This window comes from Propithecus coquereli, unplaced genomic scaffold (genome assembly GCF_000956105.1).
Source record: "Propithecus coquereli isolate 6110/MARCELLA unplaced genomic scaffold, Pcoq_1.0 Scaffold87, whole genome shotgun sequence".
NCBI lineage: Eukaryota > Metazoa > Chordata > Mammalia > Primates > Indriidae > Propithecus > Propithecus coquereli.
Genome location: NW_012154951.1, coordinates 4,815,632 through 4,828,080, shown reverse-complemented (window position 1 = coordinate 4,828,080; position 12,449 = coordinate 4,815,632). Strand labels below are relative to the sequence as shown.

The window sequence follows — 12,449 nt, the reverse complement described above, 5'->3', positions numbered from 1 at the left end:
TCCTGAGCTCAAACAATCCACCCGCCACGGCCTCCCAGAGTGCTAGGATTACAGGTGTGAGCCACCGTTCTCCCTCACTCTTAAGGGTGTGCCTGTAGCTTATGTCGGGTAAGGACCTTTGGCTTTGCTTGTGGGTACTTTGATGGGGGTCTAGGTTCTGGATGGATACCTTGGTTATAAATATTCTTAGTGTAGTGGTTTTCTCAATTGCTAGTTATTTGTAGGCTATAGCAATGGTGTACTACATGCGTGGGCAGGTTTTCTTTCTCTTGTGGACTAGGGGAGATGGAGTTCTTTGAAATCCTTTCTCTTTCCCCAGCCCTATGGTCTTCTTAACAGCATGAATTATATTGGGACTCCCAGTTTAATCTCTGAGACAGTAGGTGGTGCTTGTGGGTAAGAGTCAGCCATGCCCTGTGTGATTTGAGTCAGTAGATACTGTAATGGGCTGTACAAGTTGTCCTGCCTGCAAGTAGGTGGAGATTGCCAGAAAAAGCCAGCACAGTGATGCTTTTTGGAACCTGTGACCAGCTCTAGTCAATCAGGAGAAGCACTCCAATGCCCTAGGCAGTGGGTGGGGCCCTGGAGCTCCCAGGGGACTCATTCTCCACCACAGCAGAGGCGGGTGGAGGAGTGAGGCTGGGGGCAGGGGTCTGGGTCAGATGAGCCTGCATTCAGCCTACACAAAGGCAGGCACAAGAGCTATCTCAGCAGAGGTTCAAGGGTCAGCTCCCAGGCCTCTGGGGAAAGCCACCAGAGAGGGGCTGAAGTGGCCCCGCCAAGCCAGAAAGTCTGCTTTTGGGGGAGAAGCAGTATAGGATTCACAGACTAGCTCTCATGAGTGGGTTTCGCTCTTCTTCCCCTCCTCTGCTCCACGGGTCTCTTTCCAGCACCTGGCCACAAGCAGCAGCCCAAACCTGCAGAGCTCACCAGCAGTGGTACCACAGGTTGGGAGCTTAGCTTCTCTGCCCAGGATCTTGCCCCAGACAGACAGTGTGGCTTTCCTGTGAGGGGAGGTGTACTCTGTGAGACATTTCAGCTAAGACCCACACTGCACTCTCCTTTTAGTTCTGCACGTGTGGGTTCCCTTGCTTTCTTAGATTAGTTCACAAATCTCCCCTGTGTGCCCCTGAGCAACACAATTAAGTCCGGGAGGGGGTGGGTATGGGATCTGGCCTGCAAGCCTATCCCCTGGTCCCTCAAGTTCACTCCCTGACTGCCAGAGAGAAGCATGCCGGTCCCCAGTTGCCCATGTAGTGCTCAAGCAGGCTTAATGTCCCTCCGCTTTGGAATATGCTCTGCTCTACTGGAGCAGCCAGGTGGGCAGCACTGGGGAGGGCAGATAGGTAGGGAGCTCAAGCTCGAGCAACCCTTGGTCCACTGCAGGTCTTTAAGAGGAAAGGCGTGAGCTTTGCTCTCTGTGGAAGCCTCGGTATGGTGGGTGCACCAACAGAGGGGAAGCAGCCGCTTCTGAGAACTCCAGCTCAATCGTCCCTTTGGGCACCCATGCTGACTCATGTGGGAATTGCCATGGCTGCGTTGGCAGCTGTGGGTAGGGGAGGGAAAGAGGAGGAGATGAGTCTGCATGGAGGAGAGCTGGCCACTCTGGTCCCCTTTGTCCCGAGGGACTCCCCTGGCTTGCTGCACTCTCCTCTTCCCTGAAGGCAGCCTGCCCTGAATGTCCAAGCTCTGGGATTACACAGTTCCCCTGTGGCCACCACAGTCTCTGCAGGAGTTGGGAAATGTTTGCGTGGGGACAAGTGACAAGAAAACTGAAGGTCCGAAGCTCCTTGGAGAGGATAAAGGCACACAGTGGGTGGAGAAGCAGTATGGTGCCTGCCGCCTTGGCTTGGGTCTGAGGTGAGGGGGAGCGACCTCAGGGGGCTGGCAGCCCCGTGCTCTGTTCTCAAGAAGCTGCCAGTTCACTGGTAGCAGCAACTTTGGGGCTCATGAGGGTAGAGAAGCGCTCTAGCAGCTCGGGAGCCTGCACTCTGCCAGAGGTGTGAGGAGAGGAAAAACAAACACTCACACCTACCCTTTCCACAGGGCTCCAGATTCCTCGGAGGCTGGTCTCTGGTGAAACCTTACTTCTTATTCTGCTTCTAAACTTCTTCCCATGGACTCTCTGGTAGTTTCTGGCACATTTCCCTCCGAATTACACTGGGGCTATGTTTTTGTAATGTAAAACTTTTCCTTCTTTCTGAGACAATCTGGTGACCGATGTCTCTAGTCAGCCATCTTGCCTCCTCTCTCCAAAATGTTTTTCCATGAGATATTTGAGATCGGATCCAATCTTACCTGACCTCAGTGATAAAACTTGACTTGAAGCTTTTTATTATAGTTATTTAGAATATTTGGCATGAATATTCATGGTTTGCTTGTTTTTTTTTTTTAAGCCTCTTCCCAGAAGAAATCATTCATGTTTCATGGATTTTCATGTTAACCTGTTGTTACTGATTTCTAGTTTAATTCCACTGTGATCAGAGAACATATTTTGAATGACTTCAATCCTTTGAAATTTGTTGGGCCTTGCTTTATGACCAGTACTTGGTCAATTTTGGTATATCCTCTATGGGTCTCTTCAAAAGAGTGTGTTTTCTGAACTTGTTAGGTACAATGTCTACAAATACATCAGTTATATCAAGTTTTTTAATTATATGGTTAAGATCTTCTCTATCCTTTCTGACATTTCTTTTTCTGCTTGTTTATGTCAGTTATTAAAAGAAGTCTATTAAAACCTCCAACTATGTGTGTTGACTTACCTATCTCTCCTTATAGTTCAATTTTGCATTTGTATATCTTGAATCTATGTTACTGAGTCATACAGATTTAGAATCATTTTGCCTTTCTACTTGAGCCTTTTATCATTTTACAATGTCCTCTTTATCTCTGTTGATGATTCTTGCCTTAAAGTCTATTTTTTCTATACTCTGATTTCTCTTCAAAACGAACAAATCTTTCGCCTTTTACTAAAGATTTCCATGGAGAGGGACAGTTATGAGTTGGTAACCAAATTTTTTGAGGTCTTGCTTAGGCAAGGCTAAGTTAAAAAAATAAATAAAGTCTATTTTTTCTGATGTTCATATAATTATACTAGGTTTTATTCTTAGAGTTTGTATATCTTTTCCATCCTTTTATTTTCAATCTTTCTCCATTCTTTAACTTCAATGTGTGTCTCTTGTAAGCAATATATAACTGAATTTTCATATATTTTTATTCAGTTTGATAGTTTTAGTTTTTAATTGGTGTATTTAGTCCATTTAAATTTAATGTAATTATGAATATATTTGGTTTTCAATCTACCAGTTTACTATTTATTTCCTATTTGTCCCATATAGGTTTTTTTTTTGGCGTGTATGCCTTTCTTTCTCTTTTCTTGCCCTTCCTTTGTATTAATCAAATATATTTAAAAGTTATTCCATTTCCCCCTTCTATTAGCTTATTGTAATATTATGCATTCTTATGTTATTCTTGTAGTGGTTATAAGTCTAAAGATTACAACAAACTAGTTCATTACTAATAAATCCCTTCAAGATAAATTAGGGGACAGAAACAAAATAGAGAAACCTAACAATAAACTAGTAAACATGTTAATAGAGAGGGTACTGGAACTCTTGGTGAAGATTACATTTTTCTGAATGGGTGGATATTTTTCATTATATACCTTACATGCCATTGTTTCCATAAGCAGCAACGCCTAAGCATTCATAAGAAAGGGCATTGAATGAAAAGCTTTCAAAATGCATTTTATTTATCTTCTTAACATTCAGTTCTGGTTTGTTGCTCTGTAAAAATTCTAACAAGCAAAATATTCCCCAAGTGGGATTTATTGGGATCATACGAAGAAAAAAGTGATTATTAAATTTGCCACAGTTTGCATATTTTCTATTCCCTTTTCTTTTCAGATGGGCAAAGCACGTAGCTGAGAAAAATGGCTACTTGGGCCACGTCATTCGCAAAGGCCTCAATGCCTACCTGGAGGGTTCATGGTAAGCTTGGGACCCACTTGGAATGAACTTTCTCAGCCTTTAACTTTTAATCTGTCAGTATAGCCTTATGAGAAGGAGTCTTAAAATGCAACTGAAAAAGCAATTTGCAGGGAAATCACAGCTTCCCAGTAATGATATTCAGAGTATCACAGACTGATTGGCTGTTGATTGGAAAACAGCATTTCCATGTTTAATTATACACAAAAATTTGTTCTCTGGGGGGGAGCGTCCACATTCATCAAGTTGAGAGACACACAAATACATTGATTTCTCTTTCCTTCAGGCTGGTTCCTCTTGGTTTTAGAGCCTGGAGACAGCAAAGGGGATCTTAGGTGAGACCCTCCACTTCTCACTTCCAGGCAACGGGAAGTCCAGGATTTCCATCTTGTACCCAGGAAGAAGAGAGATCAATACGTTTAAGGCCCAGGGTGCCTTCTTCCATAGATATGTTACTACATCTGCCATGATCAGGAGCCTGGAATTGCAGGAGGTCACTCACCAGTGCCCAGGGTCACAACCAAACAGACACCCCTGTTCCTAACCTTCTGGTGAAGTTAGCAAATTTCGTCCTGTCCTGTATGGGATGAGACATGGCACATGAGGACTTCCAAATGCCCCCGTTTGTCGTTACTTAGGACACCTCTCCAAACTCTGCCTGAGTAGTTTTTTGTTTTCTTCTGTGAGTTCTAGCACCCCCTCTTCATTTTCCCTTGGGCCACATTTTCTTGGCTGGTTTATTGCCTAAACGATCCGGGTATTTCAGTCATAACTAAAAAAGATATGCAAATCAGCATGTATCCCCTTGGTCCACTGCCTCAAAGATATTAAACCAGACCTAACATCGATCACACTCCGATCGGAACCTTAATTAAAAATTAAACGATAGGTCCAATAGAATGCCATTTTCTCTCTTAGTCCATGGCTGCACACATGACCAGCAACTAGCATGTCAAGATTTTCATCTTAAATTAGAGCATATGGAGGTAATGAGCCCAGTGAAAGAAAGCACCAAATATAAATGTTTATTATTATCCTCCTATGAAAGTTTATTATCTGTGGCCTCACTTTGCACAATTGCAAAGAAATTTTTTAAGGGAAATCACTGTTTCCCGATTGTAAATGTACCTTATAATTTTTGTGGTGCTCTATCTTGTTTCCCAAGTAAACTTCAGTTCCTAAAATTCCCAAATTTGACTTTAACTCATTTTCTACTTCTCATCCTGCCAACCTCCCACCCTCTGCTCCCTACAAACTTCTTAAGGTGAACTAAACATTCAGCTATCCAAGTGTTTATATGCGGGGTTTTCCCAAAGGGAGAGCACACCTGTAAAAACATCTACACACATGTACCCCCCCCAAGATGTCTGACACTGTTTTTCCCATAAAGAGAGTGTAAAAAGCTTGGCTTTTTGGCCTACTTTTGAATTTACTATTGTAAAGCACTTTAGCTAGCGCATTTAAAAATTTGCTATGAAGGGCTAGAGGAATTAAGATTTTTGTGGCTTGCTTTCTCTCTCAGAATACTTAGTCTAAATGTGGGATTTCTTTGCTGTTATTGTTGGGAAGGAAGGAGAACTGAAGTGTGTCCCGCACTGTGTGTGAGTTTTGATTCAGTTCAGCAGATCTACTGAGTACGCTTGAATGCAGGATGCTTTCTGTACACCTCAAGGGATGCCTCAAGTGGGGCTTGGGGAAATTTGCTGCCTCATCTGTTCCACAAGCAGTTTCTCCTCCGCTCATGCTCTATCTGATCTCTCAGCCTCTGTACTCACTTTTCCCTCTGCCCAGGAACCTGCCTAACTCTTTACTCCCTTTCATCCTTCCATGAATTTTGAATGATTTCCTTACACGTCAATTGCCCCATGACTTGTATCCCAGTGCCCTGCACATGGGGGCACCTGGGAAGTGCTCGGAAACTACCGAATGAATGAACTAAGGCAAATAGAGGGGACAGCTGTAACTCAAGGGCCATGAGCAGAACGTAAAGAGCGTTGTGGATTCTGAGGAGGAGGTGTTCCCTGGCTTGAGAAGTGTCGGACAGCCTTCATGATGGACGGAGTGGGTGATATGGCCTGGAAGCATGGATGGAACTTGCACTTAGCCATGCAGGGAACAATGTTTATGATGAAGGGAACTGTAGAAACAAAAGCAAAGAGATCTGGGTGAGTCTAGAAAATTTTAAGTCATCCAGTTTGCCTTGAGGGTAAGACTTGAAAGTGATACATAATGAGATCAAAAAGGTGCTACTTTTTGGCCGGGCGCGGTGGCTCACGCCTGTAATCCTAGCACTCTGGGAGGCCGAGGCGGGTGGATCGCTCAAGGTCAGGAGTTCGAGACCAGCCTGAGCAATAGCGAGACCCCGTCTCTACTAAAAAATCGAAAGAAATTATTTGGACAACTAAAAATCTATATAGAAAAAATTAGCGGGCATGGTGGCGCATGTCTGTAGTCTCAGCTACTCTGGAGGCTGAGGCAGTAGGATTGCTTGAGCCCAGGAGTGTGAGGTTGCTGTGAGCTAGGCTGACGCCATGGCACTCACTCGAGCCAGGGCAACAGAAGTGAGACTCTGTCTCAAAAAAAAAAAAAAAAAAAGGTGCTACTTTTTAGAATTTTGAATGGCAGGTTATACATTTGTGAAGCAGTGGGGAGCCATTGATAGTTTTGGAGAGGGAGTGACGTGACAGATCCTCTTTCTAAGCCGCTTAACCAAACAGCTGTGTATGATGAAGAGATGGGAGAGCCCGAAAGGGGAGCTAGTTCAAATCCAGGTAGAAGGAGCTGAGCATTGAACTGGCATGAGCCAGTCTAGTGGCTTTTCTATTCTTTTATCATGTAATCGTTGATACGTATGAAATAATATGTGATATACTTGTAAGTTCCAAGTCATCAAAATAAAATGAACAGGTGAAAACCTACCACCTTACTTAAGAAAATGAACATTGCCAGTTCCGTTGAAGCCCCTGCATGTCCCTCCCAGATTAAATCTCACCCCCACCCCTGGTACCCAGAAGTAACCCTTGTCCTATTCTCTGGTTGATCCACCCCTTGCTTTCTTTATGTTTTGCTACATATGGATATATTCCTAAGCAAGGGATTTGGTTTGGCTTATTTCTGACCTTTATGTTATTAAAATCATATTATATATAATTCTTCAACTGCTCTTTTACTGAATATCATGTTTCTAAGATTCATACATTTTGATGCATGTACCTGTAGGTCATTCATATTTACTGCTGTAAGAGACCACAACTGATTTACCAATTCTCCTGTTAATGCATGTTTGGGTTCTTTTCTTTTTTCTTTTTTTTTTCTTGGTTTTTAAGAACAGTGTGGTCATGAGCGTTTTTTACGTACCCCCTGGCACACCTAGGAAGAGTTGCTCTAGAATATACATTTAGGAGTGGGGACTCTGGGTCATTGTGGGGACTCATGTTCAACCATACAAGACGATGCCAATTGTTTTCCTAGGTGGTTTCACCAATTTACTCTCTTGCCACCATGTATAAATTTCTGTTTCTCCATGTCCTTGCGAAACTTGATACTGACGCTAAGTATTGTTCAAGATAAGTCTCAGTCTGGATTTGAGACCTGTCAGTATCCACAGGAAGAAGCATCTAATATCCATTATGTGAGAAAATCTTTGTCAACGTATATTCGGGGCAGAACGCGTCTATCTCTTCTTGCTCTCCAAGCCCGCAGCCCTCCCCAGGGGTTAAATAGGAAATGTAATATATGTGTGTTGGCCTTTTCACACCACAACGTGATGTTTTTTGGTACCATCTATTTTGCTGTAATAGAACTAAATTCATCCATCAATGTCTCCAGTCCATCTCCTTTTTTCATTTTTGTGTGAGTGAATTTATTCTGGACGTTATTTTCAAATTACATGTGTCACTTTGATGAGCTCGTGCTTTTCTATGTTGTTCCAAGATTTATATGGGATGGTTTAAAAGAGGCACATGATTGAGAAAAGGGCTTTTTGCTGTATCGGCATAATACGGAAGATAACGCTGTCGTGCCCCAGGCTGTCCTCGGACACCAGAAGAAGTTAGGGAAGGAAAGGCCAGCTGTCATGTCTCATTTCTCTCTGCCTTCCCCCTGCATGTGTCTTATCTGCAAGCTATGTGTTTTATTGTCCTTTGTCTTAAATATACCAAAAATACTTAACCCAGGAGGTTAGCCAGATTATAGCGGGCTTGAGGCAAGACAAGTAGGTATGTGAAGTTTCAGTCGAAAGAGATTCACTTTTTTGCTGTAGAGCAGGGGCCCTGAATTCCACTGAGACCTTAGAAGTTTTTTTCATCCCTTCCGATCTGAGCTGCTTCAGGCGTTGGCAGTAAAAAGCACAGAGAAAATAATGTAATTGAGAAACTGCTCAGAGGTACGCAAATTCACAATTCACAGCAAACAGCCAAAGGATTGATTATTAAGATGTGTCATTATAAAAGTTCTAGAAATGCATATGCTGGGTCTGAAATGGGAGGGTAGTAAATGTGCCCCTAAACTATTTCTTTTCTCTCAGTTCCCTTCTCTCTTGCACCCACCCAACCCTATCCCTGTCAAAATGATTGTCTGGGGGACAATTTCACTTTAATGCATTGGAAATAAGGCTTGAAGCTCCGGTTGACTTCCTAAACCTTGAGGAAATTCATGGAAGGACAATAGCTTTGTGGCTTCTCTTTGGGCTTCCTGCAATTGGCAAATGCTGAGTAAATGTTTGTTCCGTGAATATAAGTGTAGAAATATCTGTAATAAATACTTCAGATGTTTCTGTTGAAACACAGTTAAGTGTAAACCAAGTGCTGGGAGGCTAAATGTGGGTAGGGTTTCTGCAGAGGTGTCGTGTCTCGTAAGTTTCAATAAGCTGAGAAAGTCTGGTCTTGACCGTGGAGCCCCTACCTAGAGCTCACACATCAATATCTGAAAGTAGGTGGTGGTCTCGGGGTGCACAGGTGTTTGGTGATTGATTCTGCAAGATGGAAGACAGAGTTTGTGGGCATTTCCGTTTAGTGCTTCTGTGAATATCAAGTACTTCTTTAGACACCTCTTTTTGATGGATTTCAGTCCTTCCTCAGTGGAAATGCTCGAGAATTCTATGACATTTCCTCCTGGATTATATGATAATTGGACAGTAGAAGTCTTCTATTCAACTTGTTTCTTTCTTCCCTCCTCCACCACCAAGATAACTTCCAAGACTGGATATTTTCCTTATGAAGTTTATTGTCGTGGGTGTTCTTACAGAGAGTGTCAACTTCCATTCCCTCCACCCCCAATTCTAACAGCCAGCCTACTGGTTTTCTGCTGTCCAAGAAAAACTCATTTTCGTACATTTTAGTAACATGAGCCACATGGCAGCCGAAGGTGCTGGCATGATATTGGACCTTGGGTTGCAGGTCTACACCATCTTCTTCCTTTATCGATCCTTGGTGGAAACTGAGGCATAAGCCTGAGTGTCTCTGAAGACACTCGAGATTATAAGACCATAGGAACAGGACCTTGTTGCAAAATGATGGGGACTTTCCACTGGGCTTCCCTTGCAGGCCCTCTGTCTGGGGTCTTGGGTCTGCCCTGAGAATTCTTGCAACCCAACTTGATTTTTGTGGCTTTGTTAGAAAATCCCCAGTGTCTTCTGCGTTGTTGTTGCGGCTGCACTTGCAGGCTCGTTATCTGGCTTGCCTCTGCAGGGGACACTGCTTAGCCGACCTCTCGCTTTAGCGTGAGTCATGGCTAATTGGTCAGCTGCCTTAGGTATCACAGAGGCTGAGAACTGGCTCATTCAGCAGCCATGTGGCCCGTGACCTGCAGCATGTCTGACTGAAAGTCTGACTGTCCTAATTTGATCCCCAGCACCTCTCTCAGTCTCCAAGGGATGGTCTGCCAGGAGCTGCTTTTAGCAGTTTAGCAAAGATGATTTCCGAATCTTCTTCCCTTACTCACCCTCACCCAATCTTCCCCACCCTTCCCTAAATCAGTTCCTAGATGGAGCTAAAATTAAGAAGTTATTAATATCAACTACTTAAAATGAATAAAAAAAGCTTTAAGAACAAGTACTTATGGTTAAAATAGATTTTTACTCTTAAACTGGGTAACATATAGAAAATTGAGGACATCAGATAAGTAAAAAGAAGGAAATAAAAATTACTTGCACCCTCACCACACAGAGATACGTATTGTTAGCATTTTGGTAGATAATTTTTAAAGCTTTTTTTTCTTGGTATATATGCATATGTGTATGTGTGTACCTGTGTGTTGAGCTTTATTTTTGTTTTGCAAAATGGGAAGCATTGTTTTATACCCTGCTTTTTTTTCACTGAATGGAAAATTTTGCATAAAAATTTTTCTGTGTTTTTGAATACTCTTCTACACATCATTTTTTTTTTTTTTTTTTGAGACAGAGTCTCGCTTTGTTGCCTGGGCTAGAGTGAGTGCCGTGGCGTCAGCCTAGCTCACAGCAACCTCAAACTCCTGGGCTAAAGCGATCCTACTGCCTCAGCCTCCCGAGTAGCTGGGACTACAGGCATGCGCCACCATGCTCGGCTAATTTTTTCTATATATTTTTAGTTGTCCAATTAATTTCTTTCTATTTTTGGTAGAGGCGGGGTCTTGCTCTTGCTCAGGCTGGTCTGGAACTCCTGAGCTCAAACAATCCGCCCGCCTCGGCCTCCCAGAGAGCTAGGATTACAGGCGTGAGCCACCGCGCCTGGCCATCATTTTTAATGGCCACATCTGAAAGTGGCTGCACCATGGGTTAATTTAACTAATCACTGATTTTTCAGATATTTAAGTTCTTCCCAGCTTTTTCTGTTCATGTAAACAGCTCTACCATGAACTGTGTGGCAATGGAATGTTTGCACGTGTCTCTGATTGTTCCTTTAGAGTAACTCCCCAAGGGAGACCTGCAGGGCTGAATGGTATATGCATTTGTAAGACTTTCGCCTCCTGTCCTCCAGAACCCTCGAACTGGCAATGGTTGCAGGAATATGTCCATTTCCCCAAGCCCTTGCCATTATTCCAGCAATCTTGTGTCAATTATGAATCTTGTGTCATTCTTTCAACAGATGAAAAGTGGATGCTCGTTATTTTGCAATTATTCAATTACTAGTGGTGTCGAATATTTGTTTTTTCAAATGTGTTTTGGTCATTGGTCAAGCCCCTTGTAAACTCCCTCTCCTTTGCCAAACTTCTAATGCACAACAAAAGCTCAGCTTTAATTAAACTTGTTTGGAATCCTAAGCCCTATAAAGCCTTTCACAAAACAGAGGGCTCTGAAGCACATGGGTTTTTCTTAGTGCCACTTATCTCCTCTAAGTGAGGATGGAAGAAAGATTCAAGGACTGAAGACTAATAGCCAACTCCCCAGCCGGTACTAACATACCACTCAGCCAGTAGAGGTAGCTGTTGCATCAACTAGCTCTCCAGCCTTATCTGTGAGTTCAGCCTTTAAGATAGAAAATAAATCAGTGCATGCAGTATTTTTAACAGTATTTATTTAAAAAAAAAATTCATGATTTTGTGGTTTTAAAAAAAACTGCTTATTTTATGCCCTCTTATGTTTGAATATAAAGCTCTCTGAGAATATTAGTAAGAGCCACTATATGAAATTTATTATTAATCATCTATTTTTAGGCATGAAGCTTTGCTGTATTATGTTTTAGCAGCAGAAACTGGAATTGAAGTGTCACAGACAAATTTAGCACACATCTGTGAGGAGAGGCCAGTAAGTAAATGTATTCTTCTCTGAGTGGAAGCTCCGAGGTTAAGGATAATGAATTGGGTTTTACAGAGGCAAAATTGGTCACTTGGCCAAAATATTAATGAATTAACTTTTTCTCCCCTTTACTCCTTAGGATCTTGCCAGGAGATACTTGGGTGTTAATTGTGTTTGGAGATACTATAATTTCTCTGTTTTTCAAATCGATGCTCCTTCATTTGGTATGTATAGAGAAAAACGGGTGCAAAATTGAAGCATTAGCGGCTTTCAGTCTTTAGTAACAGGGAGCATCTAACAGCTTCGTGTGAAGTGTGATATTTCTAAGCAATTAGGAAAGAAAGTGAAAAGTCTCTACTATTAAGATCATGGCTAAATTCTGCTCTCAGCCTCCTGCAATGCGCCCTCCTCACCCATTGCCCCCTTGTGTGCTTGAAGCCATCATTTCTTCCGAGTCAATGAGCGTTCAAAAGAGAAAGCTATGACAGAGCGATTCCCTGGGCCAGTCATTCGCCTTTTTTGCCCTCAGGTGTATTCTGGGCTTCCTCTGCCGTGCTCTGCATGGTAGGGGCTGCCTCCGGGAGCTGCAGTTCCCAGACCTCTGGTTCCCCAGCCCTGGGATAATAGTGGCTTCCTCATTGTTGGTCTCTGGGTTACCTGTTGTTTTCCATTTGTATTTTCAGCTCTTCCAACACCCTAGTAACTACTTCCCCAGGATAAAATCCCTCTTTTGAACTGCCTGAAATGGATTC

The 12,449-nt window shown here is 42.9% G+C and overlaps 1 protein-coding gene across 1 annotated transcript in view; it reads left to right on the top strand.

The window, feature by feature from the left end:
• The window catches only part of SEL1L3 (sel-1 suppressor of lin-12-like 3 (C. elegans)), a 114,498-nt gene that overhangs the window by 87,127 nt on the left and 14,922 nt on the right, over positions 1–12,449 (top strand). The window contains exons 17-19 of the mRNA XM_012664202.1: positions 3,906–3,989; positions 11,616–11,706; positions 11,837–11,921. Coding sequence (XP_012519656.1) covers positions 3,906–3,989; positions 11,616–11,706; positions 11,837–11,921 — 260 coding nt within the window. The remainder of the gene's footprint in view (positions 1–3,905; positions 3,990–11,615; positions 11,707–11,836; positions 11,922–12,449) is intronic.